Genomic DNA, 13,328 nt, shown 5'->3' on the forward strand with positions numbered 1-13,328 from the left:
ACACCCAGGCTGGTTTTATAGAATAACATATTTTATTTACAAATTATAATGGTTATATATGAACAATTTGCTTGTTTAGTCATAGTTTATAGAAAATATACTTGCCAAATTGCTGTTTAAACCAGCTTCATAAGTATAGAACCTCTATTTTACACATGATTGAAAAGAATACTCATGTGTCAAGTTTTGTTGGTGAATACCTTGTTTTCTTTTAAGTACAAGGATTATATTTGTTTTTGTGCAGTTCATTAAATCGCACATGATACTATGGAGAACAGATGGATTCTCCTTTTAGGTCAATGACTCACTTAATCCATGATCTTACAAATTTTCTAAAATACTTGATTTTACACGATTTTTCAAATTTTATTAAATACAATGTCTATATCTACATACCAATTTTACAGACTTTGCATAACACTTTAATGAATTATCTTTCTTTATGTACTGATGTATGAATTTTGTGTTTTTATATCTGTAATAATTTCTTTTTTTCCTTGTTAATTCCACGATAAAATAGTAAATTCGATATATTATTTACAAAACTGTGTAGGAACTTAAAATATACATCTGTCGTGTCGGAGTACGTGTGTCGAACGAACTGACGTTTATATCCGAAAATATACTTGCTTTTTCTGTGTGTAGTTTACAAAATGTTCTTTCATTTTTTTTCTCTTTTTTTTTTCAAACACTAAACAAGGAAGCATAAACATTATATACACAATGATTCATTTCACAACGTGAAAGTCATACGTCAATACTAGATTCACATATGGAATTTCTGGATAACAAGGTTTAAGTGTGTCGATATCTCAAAAACGGAATCGCGTTTCTTTACAACATGCTTTCGATAGTTTATAGAGGAACATGTGTATATTCATGTATAAACTATGCAACTGTTTATAACAATATCTCTCAAGGTATTAATATAAATTGATAATACCGAATTGCCAATAATACGATCCCCAATAAACGATCGAAAAATATAAAAGTAATTTGTATAAATACTTCCTTTCATTTCGTTTTCATTCTCTTACTTCTCTCATTTTCAGAAAAACACGAACATTACTCACCGCAAAACGAGACCGACGTACATCACCGAGGTGCAAATGAAACTCCTTCATTAAGGATGATCACAGGTAAACTCAAAACCAGTATTAGACCGATTTAAAAAAAAAAACGAAAAGGAAATACTACATTCGCGTAATGAAATCATGGTTCCTCGTTTTCGCCGTCTTTCACATTCACCCCTATTGAGCAACAAGTATTACACGGTACAATTCATTTTTTTTTTTATGGCAAACTCGAATTACTGTCCTGGTACGTACCGAGATCCTACCCTCAAAAAACTCTATCCTCGGTAAGCACCAACATTAGTAAGATCGACCACTGAATTCTAAAGGCTATTATAAAACAGCCTAACCCTAGTCGCAAAAGATTGTTAGAATTGCCATCACGAGAATACCGAATAATAACGCGGCGAACTGCTTTAAAGATTCTTTGGGATTAGATTCTTTAAGCAGTTCAGGCAAAATGGTTACCAATCCAATGTGTAGAAAACCACCTGCAGTGAAGGGTAATATCCAACTTGTTTTTGCTCCTAGACACAAAGTAACATCTCAATTAGAAATTGATACATATTTTAAAAGATTTATCATAAATATATATAAATATACCTACCTACTTCACCGCCAGAGAAACATACTGCAAACATGGCTCCAAAAATGCCACCAGTGGCAGTGAGAAGCTGCGCCCGCGCAGCATCCCATCTGTTAAATCCACTGCGTAACAGAATAGCAAAATCTCCAACCTCGTGAGGTATCTCGTGTATGAGAATAGCAAAAGTAGTAAGAACTCCCAAACGGAAGGAAACAAGGAATGAACCACCCACGGCAAGGCCATGAGTGAAATTGTCTATGATATTGGCTACCAAATTAAGGTAACCGGTTATGTGTTTGGCTTTGTCTGTCGTAGGAATCTTCTTAGCGTTAGGGACGTTACTTTTTGATGATTTAATCGAGAAGCCATTGGTTTTTGTCAATTTCTTCAAGCAATCTTCCGCATCGTTTAACGACAGACCTTTCAGAGTATTTGAAAACTCGCTGCACATTAAGACTGGCTTGATACCATTGATAAAGCCATTCTTATGAGTATCTTTATAACCATTCGACAAGTGAGAGTATCCATTCTTCTTCTCCAAAAATGGTTGCATCTGCAAAAAACATGTACATGAACATGTATGTAGAAAAATCTTTGTCCACGAGTATCTTATAGAAATTAGGAATATTGATATATTACCTCGTTCATAGCCTTTTCGAAGTCAGTCTTGGTGTAACGTTTCGAGAAACCATTTTTCAGATTGTTTCCCATCGACGTGATACAATTGTTGTTCTCCATTTCCTTCTCATCTTCAATGCTCGTTTCATCGAGTATTTCTTTCTGATTCGCGAACGCATCATCGGGTTCAGCTTCCTGCTCGAATCCAAAGAGTTTTTCCGCTATGACGAACACCAGGAAGCCACTAAGTACCCACATGCCACAGCACATCGACGGATGTCCAGCGTCGCTCACTGAAATGACAACAATTTTGATTAACTACAATTTAATGAAGCAGGTAACTCGGAAATCGCATGTGAACTAGAAGAATCGAGTCGATTTCATTCAAGAGAGGACAACTGGCAATTGAAATCCGCAACTGAGGCACAATAGACTTTCAGAGCGTCGTTTGAACCGCTCACAAAGAGGTCGACGAAGGCAGAGGATCGCTTCGAGTCTGGCCTAGCGTACGCGATAGAACTATTCAATATTGTCTCAATTAATCTGGACTTAAATGTGAAGAAAAATTTCTGGAAAGTCTGTACATTCTTCTCTGTCGTTTGAAACAGCGATAACATTCGGTGACAGGAAACATTGTAGGTAAAAATTTTTGCAGACGACACGGGGTCGATAGAGTTCAAAACGATTAAAAGAGTGATAAAGCAACCGGTGTCTCGAGGGCATAGACGCCATAGCGAGCGCACAAAATTGCGGATGGCGCACGTGAACTGCACATGCATTCTTGATTGAACGATACAGAAAGAGAAGAGTAGAGAGCCTGTATAGGATGCGCAGATATTATTGCACTGATCGATCGGTTTCTTAATATTCGAAGTCGATAAACAGGGGGACTTTCCGGGCTGCGACGTTCAAGGCTTCATTAACCCCGTGACACTATTGCTGCTTCCTTGTGTCGCATATTTACGTTTCATTGTTATGTAATTTGCCATACTCATTACGCAATGTTTTGTCAATAATTTGTTTGAAATTGTAAATTATGGACCATTCTGTGCAAGCTGATTTCGTACTTCCAAGTCATTCTAGGAGACATTATTAATAAATGATAGGATATCGTAGCTAAAGAGCAATCCCTTATAGTTTCTTCAAAAATTTCACAGTAAAGTAGAAATAAGCCTGCAGAATTTCGTTCGAAGTCCATTCATGCGGGCTTCGCGATTGGTTTATTCGTTATCTAACGTGACTCATCTTTCAACTGAATCACGAAACGCCTCTGTTGCCATTTTGTGCGATGGTATTGCAAGCAAGGGCGAACCACTAGTTGCTAATACCTTCTATCTCCATTTCTTCCGATAAAACGCGTTTTCTTCGGTCGAATCGCAAGAGGCATCCAAATCCTCCAGTATTATCGTACCTTTTTGCATCGAACTGTTCGCCCATGCTTCCGGCAAAAGGTGGAGGAAGACGTCACCCAAAAGACCACCGACTGCGAAGCTCAGCAATACTTTCAATGTACCAGCGCTGTCTGTAACATAGAAACCCAATGGAGATACGTTAGATTCATAGTATATTGCGTTACTTGAAGGATCTAAAATTCGGTCGTTAACCTTTTACACTGGAGAGGCAGAGAGACTCTCACTCTCCGCTTGATTTAACGCAGCAACATGAATGATGACTGAAAGGCAACAATTACTGTTTTATCAACAGATATCTGTCCTCTTTACATTTTAAATATTGGAGTCTATTGTCTAGGAGCATTTTACAACACAGCATTGTATTTAAAGTTATTTTGCATTTGGTCTGTTGATTTTACATTGTTTCATGATAGAGACATCCGGTTGAATAGGAAGTTTTCTGTCGTGATCAACGAATGAAGGTAACATTCGAAGGCTTTGTTATTAAAATTTCTACGCCGAATGCTAGCAATTATCGAAAATTAGGTCCACCGAACGAACAATGTGACATCCCAGCAAATCCCATTTACTAAACCATACATATGAGTAGAAAAATATCGACACGGATGATGAGTTGGTTTCTCCTGCGAGTTGTCGATAAATTTCGAAGCCAAATCGCGTATCATCGACAATTTCACTCGCGATTGATTTCCTCGCATGGATAGAAGGTGATCGTATTAAAACGCGATCCAGTCAACTCGATACCTTTACCCTACATTTTAGTCCTATTTCAATCGACCACCCACACTATTCCACACTTAATAATTTTGCAATGATTTTCCGGACCGCTTGAGAATAAAATCCGAGGGGATTAAAAAGTAAAATCAGTTTAATTCTTCAGAAATAGCCACTTGAGAAGAAATCAAACACCGTTTTCTCTATCATTCTGTACGATTAGATGATATCAGTCACTGCCGGCAACCGATCGCCAATTATATAGATTATTGTATTTTTCATTACGTTAACTGTACTATCTTCTTAGATCTACAAAAAGAACCAAATATAATCGGTTTATCGCGGTTAGCCCAGTCTTGATTTTGGACATATGTTCAAGAAATTTGACAGATTATTTTTTGCGATTAATTAAGAAAAATAATCGGAATCTTTTTTCATTTTAATGAAAGATTATATTTAAAAATGTGTGTCTGCATCAATGCGAGATTGAGATAGTTGCTCGGCAGACCTTGATCCACTTTTTGTGGAGCAGATTATTAAATGAAGAATTAAAAAGAGCGCAGAACGCGTAGTGTTCTTAATGAACAGTATAGACACTCGTTCAGTTCAGTTTCAAGCGAAGCGTTGAAAACAATTTCAGAACGATAACGTAAGACGGAATATCAAATCGGGTATTCAAGACAGTCGACGTACCCTCGATTAAGTTTCTCATACGACGAACAATAATAATCGGACACAATTACGACCGCGGTTAATTATTCTATAAAGATAAACGTTCGTTCGTTTCGAGCGAAAAGTTCAATAAACCCCCGAGTTTTCTCGATACGACGACCTTTTCGTGAAAAATAGCTGCAGCTAGTTGCACGTCTTGTCCTCGTGAAACAGACCTTTACAATTCCACGTGGAAATCTTTTATTCAATCGACATAAATCTCTAGCGTACGAGAGACTTTTCGTCTCGGACGTCGAACGCGAGCACGCGATGCAGGGAAATTGGAACAAATAAAGTAATCGGTTGCAAAAGTTGCACGAACGAGTAATTTCCCGTGTGTAATACGTACGCAGAGGAGAAAGAAGGAAAATGTATATACGATTAATCATTGAATTTCTTTACTTATGCGCCACTTTCACTCCATTCATGCTTGAATTATTTATAGGTAAAAGAAATTTGTAATGGAAGCAACATCATTTTTTAACATTCCATCCTTAATAATATAATTCAAATGTATGTACATTTTCTTTGATGCGTGCAGAATCAGCATGTATTTCCCCTCGCTGAATCGCGAACCTTGCACCGACCTCGTGATCGATGTGACGGATCAATAAATCTTGCGTTAGTCTCGATACTTTTTAAGACGAATCAGTGTTTACACACTGCACACGACCCACAATTACTAGGATATATGAAACATGTCAACCGTTGTTCCTTAAAAAAGATTCGGTGTGTTTACAATTGAAATGATTGAAGTAGGAAAGAGTTGTGACAGCGGTTCTACGAATGAATGCAAACAGTCAAACAATAAGTCATTAGTAATAAAAGTTGCGATGACACGTTAGCGATAAACTCTCTGCAACGGAAAAACCATTTCCCTGTTTCGTTTACACCCACTGATAGTTAACCGAACCGTGTCTAATTACATGCGCGTTTTTTTTGCATTATGCAACTTAAACTGCATTATTTCATCTTTTTTTTCGGATGCTCGGTTCTGATATAATTTTAGTAGAATTAAAGTATTCAATTTTGAAGGAAATTGTCACCAAAATAGAATTCGTACAAAATTATCTCGGGTAGCAAAGTAACATCCTGCATACAGAATCGCGAACACAGTTTTATTTTAATAACGATGCTTGCAAAATAAGTGCATGAGGAAAACAAGCGCGTTTATGGCGCGTGACCAATGATAAATCTGTGTTATCTTCAGCGACGAGTTCCCGAATTACGCTACGCGATAATTAGTTGTAGGATAATTTGGAAACATGCGTCCGAGGCATTGAATTTTCGTTTCTGTGTCGCGTGGCGCCTTGGAATCAAGCGCGTCTTGCATCTTCATCTTACGATTAAATGCGGTTCTTAGAATTGTTTATGGACAAAGAAGCATTTTTCCTGATGAAACAACGCAACGTTATTGCACTCAACAATCTCTACCATCAAACTTGCTTAATTGTGCTATTACGACGCGCATGCATTAGAATAATTAATCCCTTTCGCGAACGTTTTCTCGCTGTTCTTTGAAAACAAATCTTGAAATATACAATTTAGAGAGGATGAGACAGTAATGTATTCTGTTACTATCATCGCGACATTTTAAATGGAAACGAGATCAATTTGCATGGCAAATCGTTAGTTTCTTTAAATTCTAAATTTACCTGCTCTGGTCTGAATTTATTAAATTCCTTTTTTAAATTCAATTGATAAGGAATCTTTTCGTTCTATCGAATCATATATCATTTTTATTATCTCTGAAATGAAATTTTCAATCCCGTTCATTGCGTAATATTTGAAATACTTCAGATAACTGTGTAATTTCAGAAACATTTTAGTTATGCTTAAAAAAATGTCGCGATTTTATACACGAATGGAAACATTACAATGTCGCTATAAAGTTATCGATCAATTTGATAGCCTTATCAACATTCGCTCGCAACAATATCAACGGTCATTGTTTCGTTTATTTTTTATTGTTTCTTATCGAGAACATCATATTTACTGAAAAAGTTGCAAAAGATTACTAGACGGACACTCGACTCCTGATTGCTCCGTGGTCATTTTTGAAAAATGCACGGCAATTCGATGAAATTATAGATACGTTAGAGGATCAATCACCAAATTGTCATTTGCCAATTAATAAAAAAATCTTTCCTGACAAGAAGTTTGATAAATTAGCTTGGCAACTAAGTATTGCTTCAAAGTATCACGCAGCTGGATCGAAAATTTGCCACAAATAAAGTGAAATCTATCATTTATCAATTTTGATAAATGACAGGAAGTGATTCAAGGTCTACCGTGATGGAAAAAATATAAAATTGAGAGACGATTGCGACTGAAAAAGAATTGAATAACGAAAGAATGCATGTAACATAATCATGCTTTCCATTCCATGGAGTTGATCACGATTCAGAGGTTCAAATACAGATTGCATTAGAACGAGTGTCGTGGGTAGCACAACGAGACAAGCTTGATAATAGACTCTAGAATAGTCGGTGTCTCTGAGAGAGAGAGAGAGAAACGTCATTTGATGCTCCATCCGTTTCGTCATTTCCAGATTCGTTCAGAATCGCTGCGTTCTAAACTTTAACATTCCATCCTAATCCTTTTATACGCAACACGTTTCAAAGAATGCAACCAGAGCATAGGAGACAATAGAGGTGCGATAATTGCACTTTGCCAGCACACCTGGTGCTCCATTTACGGCTAAGGAATTTTCCTGCTCTAATTCTCAAATTCCACCGAACATCGAGTATTTCTCTCTGGACGATTTAGAATTGAAATTGAAATCTACCAAAGAGAATAAGCAATGAGAAATTCAACGAAAGTGCAGTTTGATCGAATCGCGAAAAAATCATCTTGCTCAACGTTGCATCATCGATTTATGTACAGGTTTCGCAATTTAAATGGGATACTTTGCTTAATCCTGCACCACGATACGATCATCGAGACACCAGCAAACGAACACCATCACGAAGAGGAGGTCGATGACCAAACACGGTAACTGCAGCTGTCGAAGAACGAACAGAGAAACGATTCACGTGTTTCAATAAAGAGAAAAAAAGAGAGAGATACAGAGGTCTCATTTGACTTGCAAACGAGGAAAACAATTAATAGCGTGGGGTAAAAATAATCTGTCAGGATACGGCCAACCATTTAATCCTTTCGCTGCCCTCGACGTGCATATACGTCGTCGAAAACCGATTGCCAATTGCAGTACTCGGCTTATCAATTGAAACAGAGTAGTAAAATAAATAATGAATCAATTATTTATCAATAGTTGTGCGTGCGACCATAGCATGGAAAATATTCGATAGAATTTTAAATATCGTTTGCAAGTTATTTAAACGTCCTCGACCTTATTGATCGTCCTTCGGAGGAAATTTCTAGAAGAATTTCCGTCAATACTACAGCCTGACGCGTGTCTAACCAACGAAAGTGCAAAAGTGAAAACTACCTCTACCGTGTCGTTGACAAGTTTTCAATAGAAAAAAGTACAGCAAAGGCAAGCAAGCGTATCGATTTGTTTCGTAATTTTCCTTCTTCATCTCCAGACGTAATCGAGGGTTCTGGAAAATGCCAGGTGTTGGACTCGATCCTTTATCCTTTGTATGGGAGGATTTTGGGCACCCTTAGGAACCATAGGTGTTACCTGGTCCGTATAGATCGTTTCGATCCAGACATGTATAAGATCGTCTTAAAATATTTGAATAAAAAGAATAAGATATTTCGATGGTTAATGCGACTGGCGAATTCCAATAATAATTATGCAGACAGGAAATCCATTTGAATATAAAGAACCAACCAAAGTATTTACGACTGATATAACTCGTTACGAGTTTTATGAAACGCCTAATAAAGAAAATCGTCATTCCTTCGTGATAGGAATTATTATTAAATGAATTGTCTGCATAAAATAATTTATAGAAACATTCATTTTTGATAGGAGAGAACTACGGCAAAACTTTATTACAGTTATGACCGTGTGCATTGGTATCATTGCAATGACGCCCTTGAATTGACGTGTTGATTAAAAACGGTGTTACGTACACTTGTACTGTCCTCCTACATACGAATTGGAAATTTCATTCTTATTCTCCATTGTATCCAACAAGTTCCACGACCTTCGAGGTTCCCTGTGTCGTGACACAATATCCACGTTCACGTGGACTTGGCGCGTTCTTTTGCTACATCCAAATGTTAAACATCTTTGAAAAACACAATAGGAAAGATAGATTCTATTATACTCGAAGATAAGCAAATTTCTTCAAAAGCAAAATGTGAAAGAAAGAAACGGGGCCAAAATGGGGATCCACCTTTCTCGTTCGTGATCTAGATACTTAAAAATGGAATTCGCGTGTTCTCCTCCCTTTCTTCTTGCAACTAGCAAATTCCATTGACGCTACATACATTCTCAGAAACTAGTTCGACGACCTTGCATAAAAGCATTGGTGTGGAACAATGAGTGTCGCGGATTAACACGAATCGCGAATTCTGTTAACGCGTTACTCAGCTCGCACAATGGATCATCTTGTCGTTGCGTCGACCATGTTGCTCTGAAGCATTTGCAGAATTTCATGGCAGCGTTGTTCGCAGCTTACGAACGAGGCAGAGACGAAAATTAACTCCTCGGATGGGGAGGGTGAATACAGACCCCTGTGCTTATGAAACAAGAGGCGTAGAGATATTGTCCAGATCCTCCTACGTTTCTGTCTCCCCCCTAGTGATACAATAAACATTCATCGCAAATAGTCTGGCTCGATACGATATGTTTTCCGCTAAGAGACAAGATTACACTTCGGGAGAAGACGCTGGCACGATACGCAGCAGTGAATAATGTGCGCAGCAGAATCTTCCCATACGGGCCAAATGTGTTTCTTTTTAAACACCGGTGGATCCTACCCGACGTAACAACCTATCATTATTTTTATCCCGTCCACGGTGCCACGGCACCGTGTATAATTTCGCGTGCACGAAATCGTGGAACTATTAAAAAGAACGAACAAGTGAACCGCAACATCAGCCAACGCGACCAAGTAATTTCTAAAAATGGACACCTCTACCAATCTGAGAGCCACGTTGCGTTAATACGTCGTTTCATTTGTTTCTTATAACAGTTAATTCGTTCCAATTAGATAGATAACGGGGAGAAGGAGTAAACAATATTTAACTTCAATCAGTAGATCTCTATGGTTACATAAACCCCCATGGAAATGTAAACATCAGCTTGTCTGAAAAACATCCATAAACTTATTTATCTCTGTTTTTTAATGAAACAAATCAGCGTAGTTTTATGCGACAAGATATAGTACGAATAATTTTTGCATTCGTTGCATTATTTTAGGGAACTTTGAATATTAATTATTTGTTTGAAAACTGGAAATCCGTGATATAATAATCCGTGACCTCAGACTTGGAAATCATGGCATATTCCTTTCGTACAAATATTTACCTCCTGTTTCGGTCAAATTTCTGTGCAGAATTTTGAAATTATCTAGGTAAATTCTAACATTACGTTCGAAAGTATATCGGGACGAAACAGAAACTTAACGAGATAAACATTGTTCGATAAAAATATAATTTGCATCGGGTATTAATATCCAACTGCGTTCGAAGAATTACAAAATCGATACAATAATTAACTGTCCCAATAAAATACGGAAATGTTACAATTTAATTTCTAATAATTTCACTTGAACACGATTCGTTATTTGTACAAAAGATCATCGATTGTTATCGTGTACTTATGGCTAAGGGAACTTGGTCTCGCAAGCCAACTATTGGCGTCCAAACTAATCGATATAATTTTGTACAGATAATTAATTTCATTTATTTCTGATTATCTTTGAATCGTACAAAAGGAAAGAACACAATTTCATTAAGCGTTATCTGTCGCAAACAAGTCGAAAAGGTGTATCGATTAACTGATGATTAAGTAACCAATCGGACGGGACCAACTAAATATAGTATAAGATTAGATTAATTGTTAGTGTTAAAATTCATAAAAACTTAAACTCGTCCACATTTGTACTATCTGAAATGTGGAAGTGGGTCGCAACATTAAGTTCTAGGAAATAAAAGAACCGGAAGTACATATACCATTAAATGCAACGCAAAGTAACAAACCATCTCATTGGTCCACTTGGGCGCAACAAAGGCTTTTCTTGGTTAAAGGGAAAGGTAGAGGGCGAAGTCTCCCGCCATTTGCTTTTAAGCTTGGGGAAACCCCCGAGAGAGTCTAGCCTAGAACTTTCTATACCAACGCTTAAAAAAACATGGACAAATACATAGGACAAACGGTAGAATGTTCCCTTAACTAAGGGAAACCAAAGTTGCACCTGATCATATAGATCATCTGTACTAACCTATTGTGAACTATTTCTCGCATGCGCGTTAAAACGTGTACATAACCTCCTATTCATGATCGTCAAACTTTTTCACAGTAGAAACAAATATGAATCGTACACAGTCGTGCTAACAAAAAATTAATAATGATAAAATAATCCAATGAAAGGAAGAAGCATTACCTCCTGTTTTTAGATTGGCACCTTCTTCAATGGGGATGATCAGCAAAGGGAAGATACCACTTAATCCGATCATAGTGCTACCGATCAAAGAAAACAACCACGGGGTTTGTTCTAGATATTCCACCATGGCCTCCAAAGGTGTCCACATATCCTCTGTGATCATTTCATACAAAAATCCAACGGAGTCGGTGCAATTCTGTTGCATGCACATGTTTGCCGCCATATTTGTGCGTTGCGTATCGAACACTTCGGCTTGTCAAAAATGAAACGTTTCTACTCTTCCGTTTTCTTCGATAATCTTCTTAAACAATTTCAATGATCCTCGTAGAGCTCGACACGGTTGTAATGAAGGAAAAATCACAGTCAGCTTCCAGCTTCTTTTTTTGTCACAGTTTGTTTATCCTAAGATAACCGTGCTATCGTACCAGAGCACCCCCAATAAAACTGTATCTTTAACCTGGCCAGTAATGTAGAAATGGCACATAAACGTGTAGAATCTCTCGGAGATAACAATCTCGTTATCGTGCGAAAAAATATCAGCACGAAGAACGAGCGTTTAGGAAATCGTCGAGAGGACGACAAACCGAGCGCCCGACTAACCTACACTGAGGATTGAGTACGGACGCTACAAATCAGACGGTCTCCGCCTCTACCGTTGTCGATTTTGTCGATCAAATAAAGCCTCTTGTTATTTCATACCGTCGCGATGCAGAGTGCAAGAGTACCGAGATCGTACCTTCAACAATAAACACGCTGAAATGATTGTCACAGTACGAGTGCAACGTTGGCTGGATCTCAATTGTTCTTGCGTCTTTTATACTATTACTGTTCTTATTTTTTACCGTTAAACTTGTGCTGCTCATTCGATTCGTGCACGATGCGATAGTATATCATCGAGATAAGAACACAATGGAAAGTGACGTCGTCTGTCACTGAAAACATCAGCCGGGTTTCTTCTTTCAAGTTTCTTTATCGACTATGTCGATTTATATACGAATTGGTACACTTTTTGACGAATTATTCGTGGTCACTTTTACCGCCAGAAATGATAAACACGATTACACAACGAGTCGCGATACAGAACGTACTTCAAGTCGGTCCGGATCTTCTCCTTTGTGTTCTTCGTTTATTCTTGGATTATGTACGTTCTCAATTTATCCTGTTTTCATTCGAACAAGTGTAAAATACACCGTTCAACAGTCAGAATCGTAACGTTGTGTTTATTTTGTGCAATGTTTGGTTTGATTTGTTGGTTAAGAAACGACATAGAATTTCACACAGTCAGCACATCGACGCAACGGTTAATGCGCGTTACGACGATGGCGATCCCTTTTTATAGCTACCCGAGCACTCCGTCAGGTTGCTGCACATGCAAGACAGAGAAGTGGAATTGTAGACAATTCGGATGACAAGGAAAAATAAAGAAAGGATGAGAAAGGGTAAGAAAAACAATGAAAGAACGAATTTTCAAGCAATTTTACAGAACAGTGAATTGTTTTTAGATGTTAGATAAGAATCGATATTGAAGAAACGAACGAATAACCTATACATAGAATGAAATTTTAACTCAATCGTTACCGAGCACTGAAACAATAGCGGCGCTACTGTAACATTTTTAAATGAATTCAATTTTTAATGCTTTTTCCTGTGTATTTTTTTCCTCACCTAGATTAAATCAATTCAATTTTATAAT

General features: G+C 37.5%; 1 protein-coding gene across 1 annotated transcript; it reads right to left on the minus strand.

Moving 5' to 3' along the window:
- Nucleotides 1-10: 10 nt before the first annotated feature.
- Nucleotides 11-12,937, minus strand: LOC114875897 (zinc transporter ZIP13 homolog). Its single transcript, XM_029186721.2, has 5 exons — nt 11,636-12,937; nt 3,689-3,799; nt 2,299-2,570; nt 1,681-2,212; nt 11-1,600 (listed from the first exon to the last, which is right to left on the minus strand). Exons 1-5 carry the CDS (start codon nt 11,856-11,858, stop codon nt 1,425-1,427), a joined length of 1,314 nt encoding a protein of 437 aa, XP_029042554.1. The 5' UTR covers nt 11,859-12,937; the 3' UTR covers nt 11-1,424.
- Nucleotides 12,938-13,328: the final 391 nt, after the last annotated feature.

Source organism: Osmia bicornis, chromosome 13 (assembly GCF_907164935.1).
Source record: "Osmia bicornis bicornis chromosome 13, iOsmBic2.1, whole genome shotgun sequence".
In the NCBI taxonomy this organism is placed as follows: domain Eukaryota; kingdom Metazoa; phylum Arthropoda; class Insecta; order Hymenoptera; family Megachilidae; genus Osmia; species Osmia bicornis.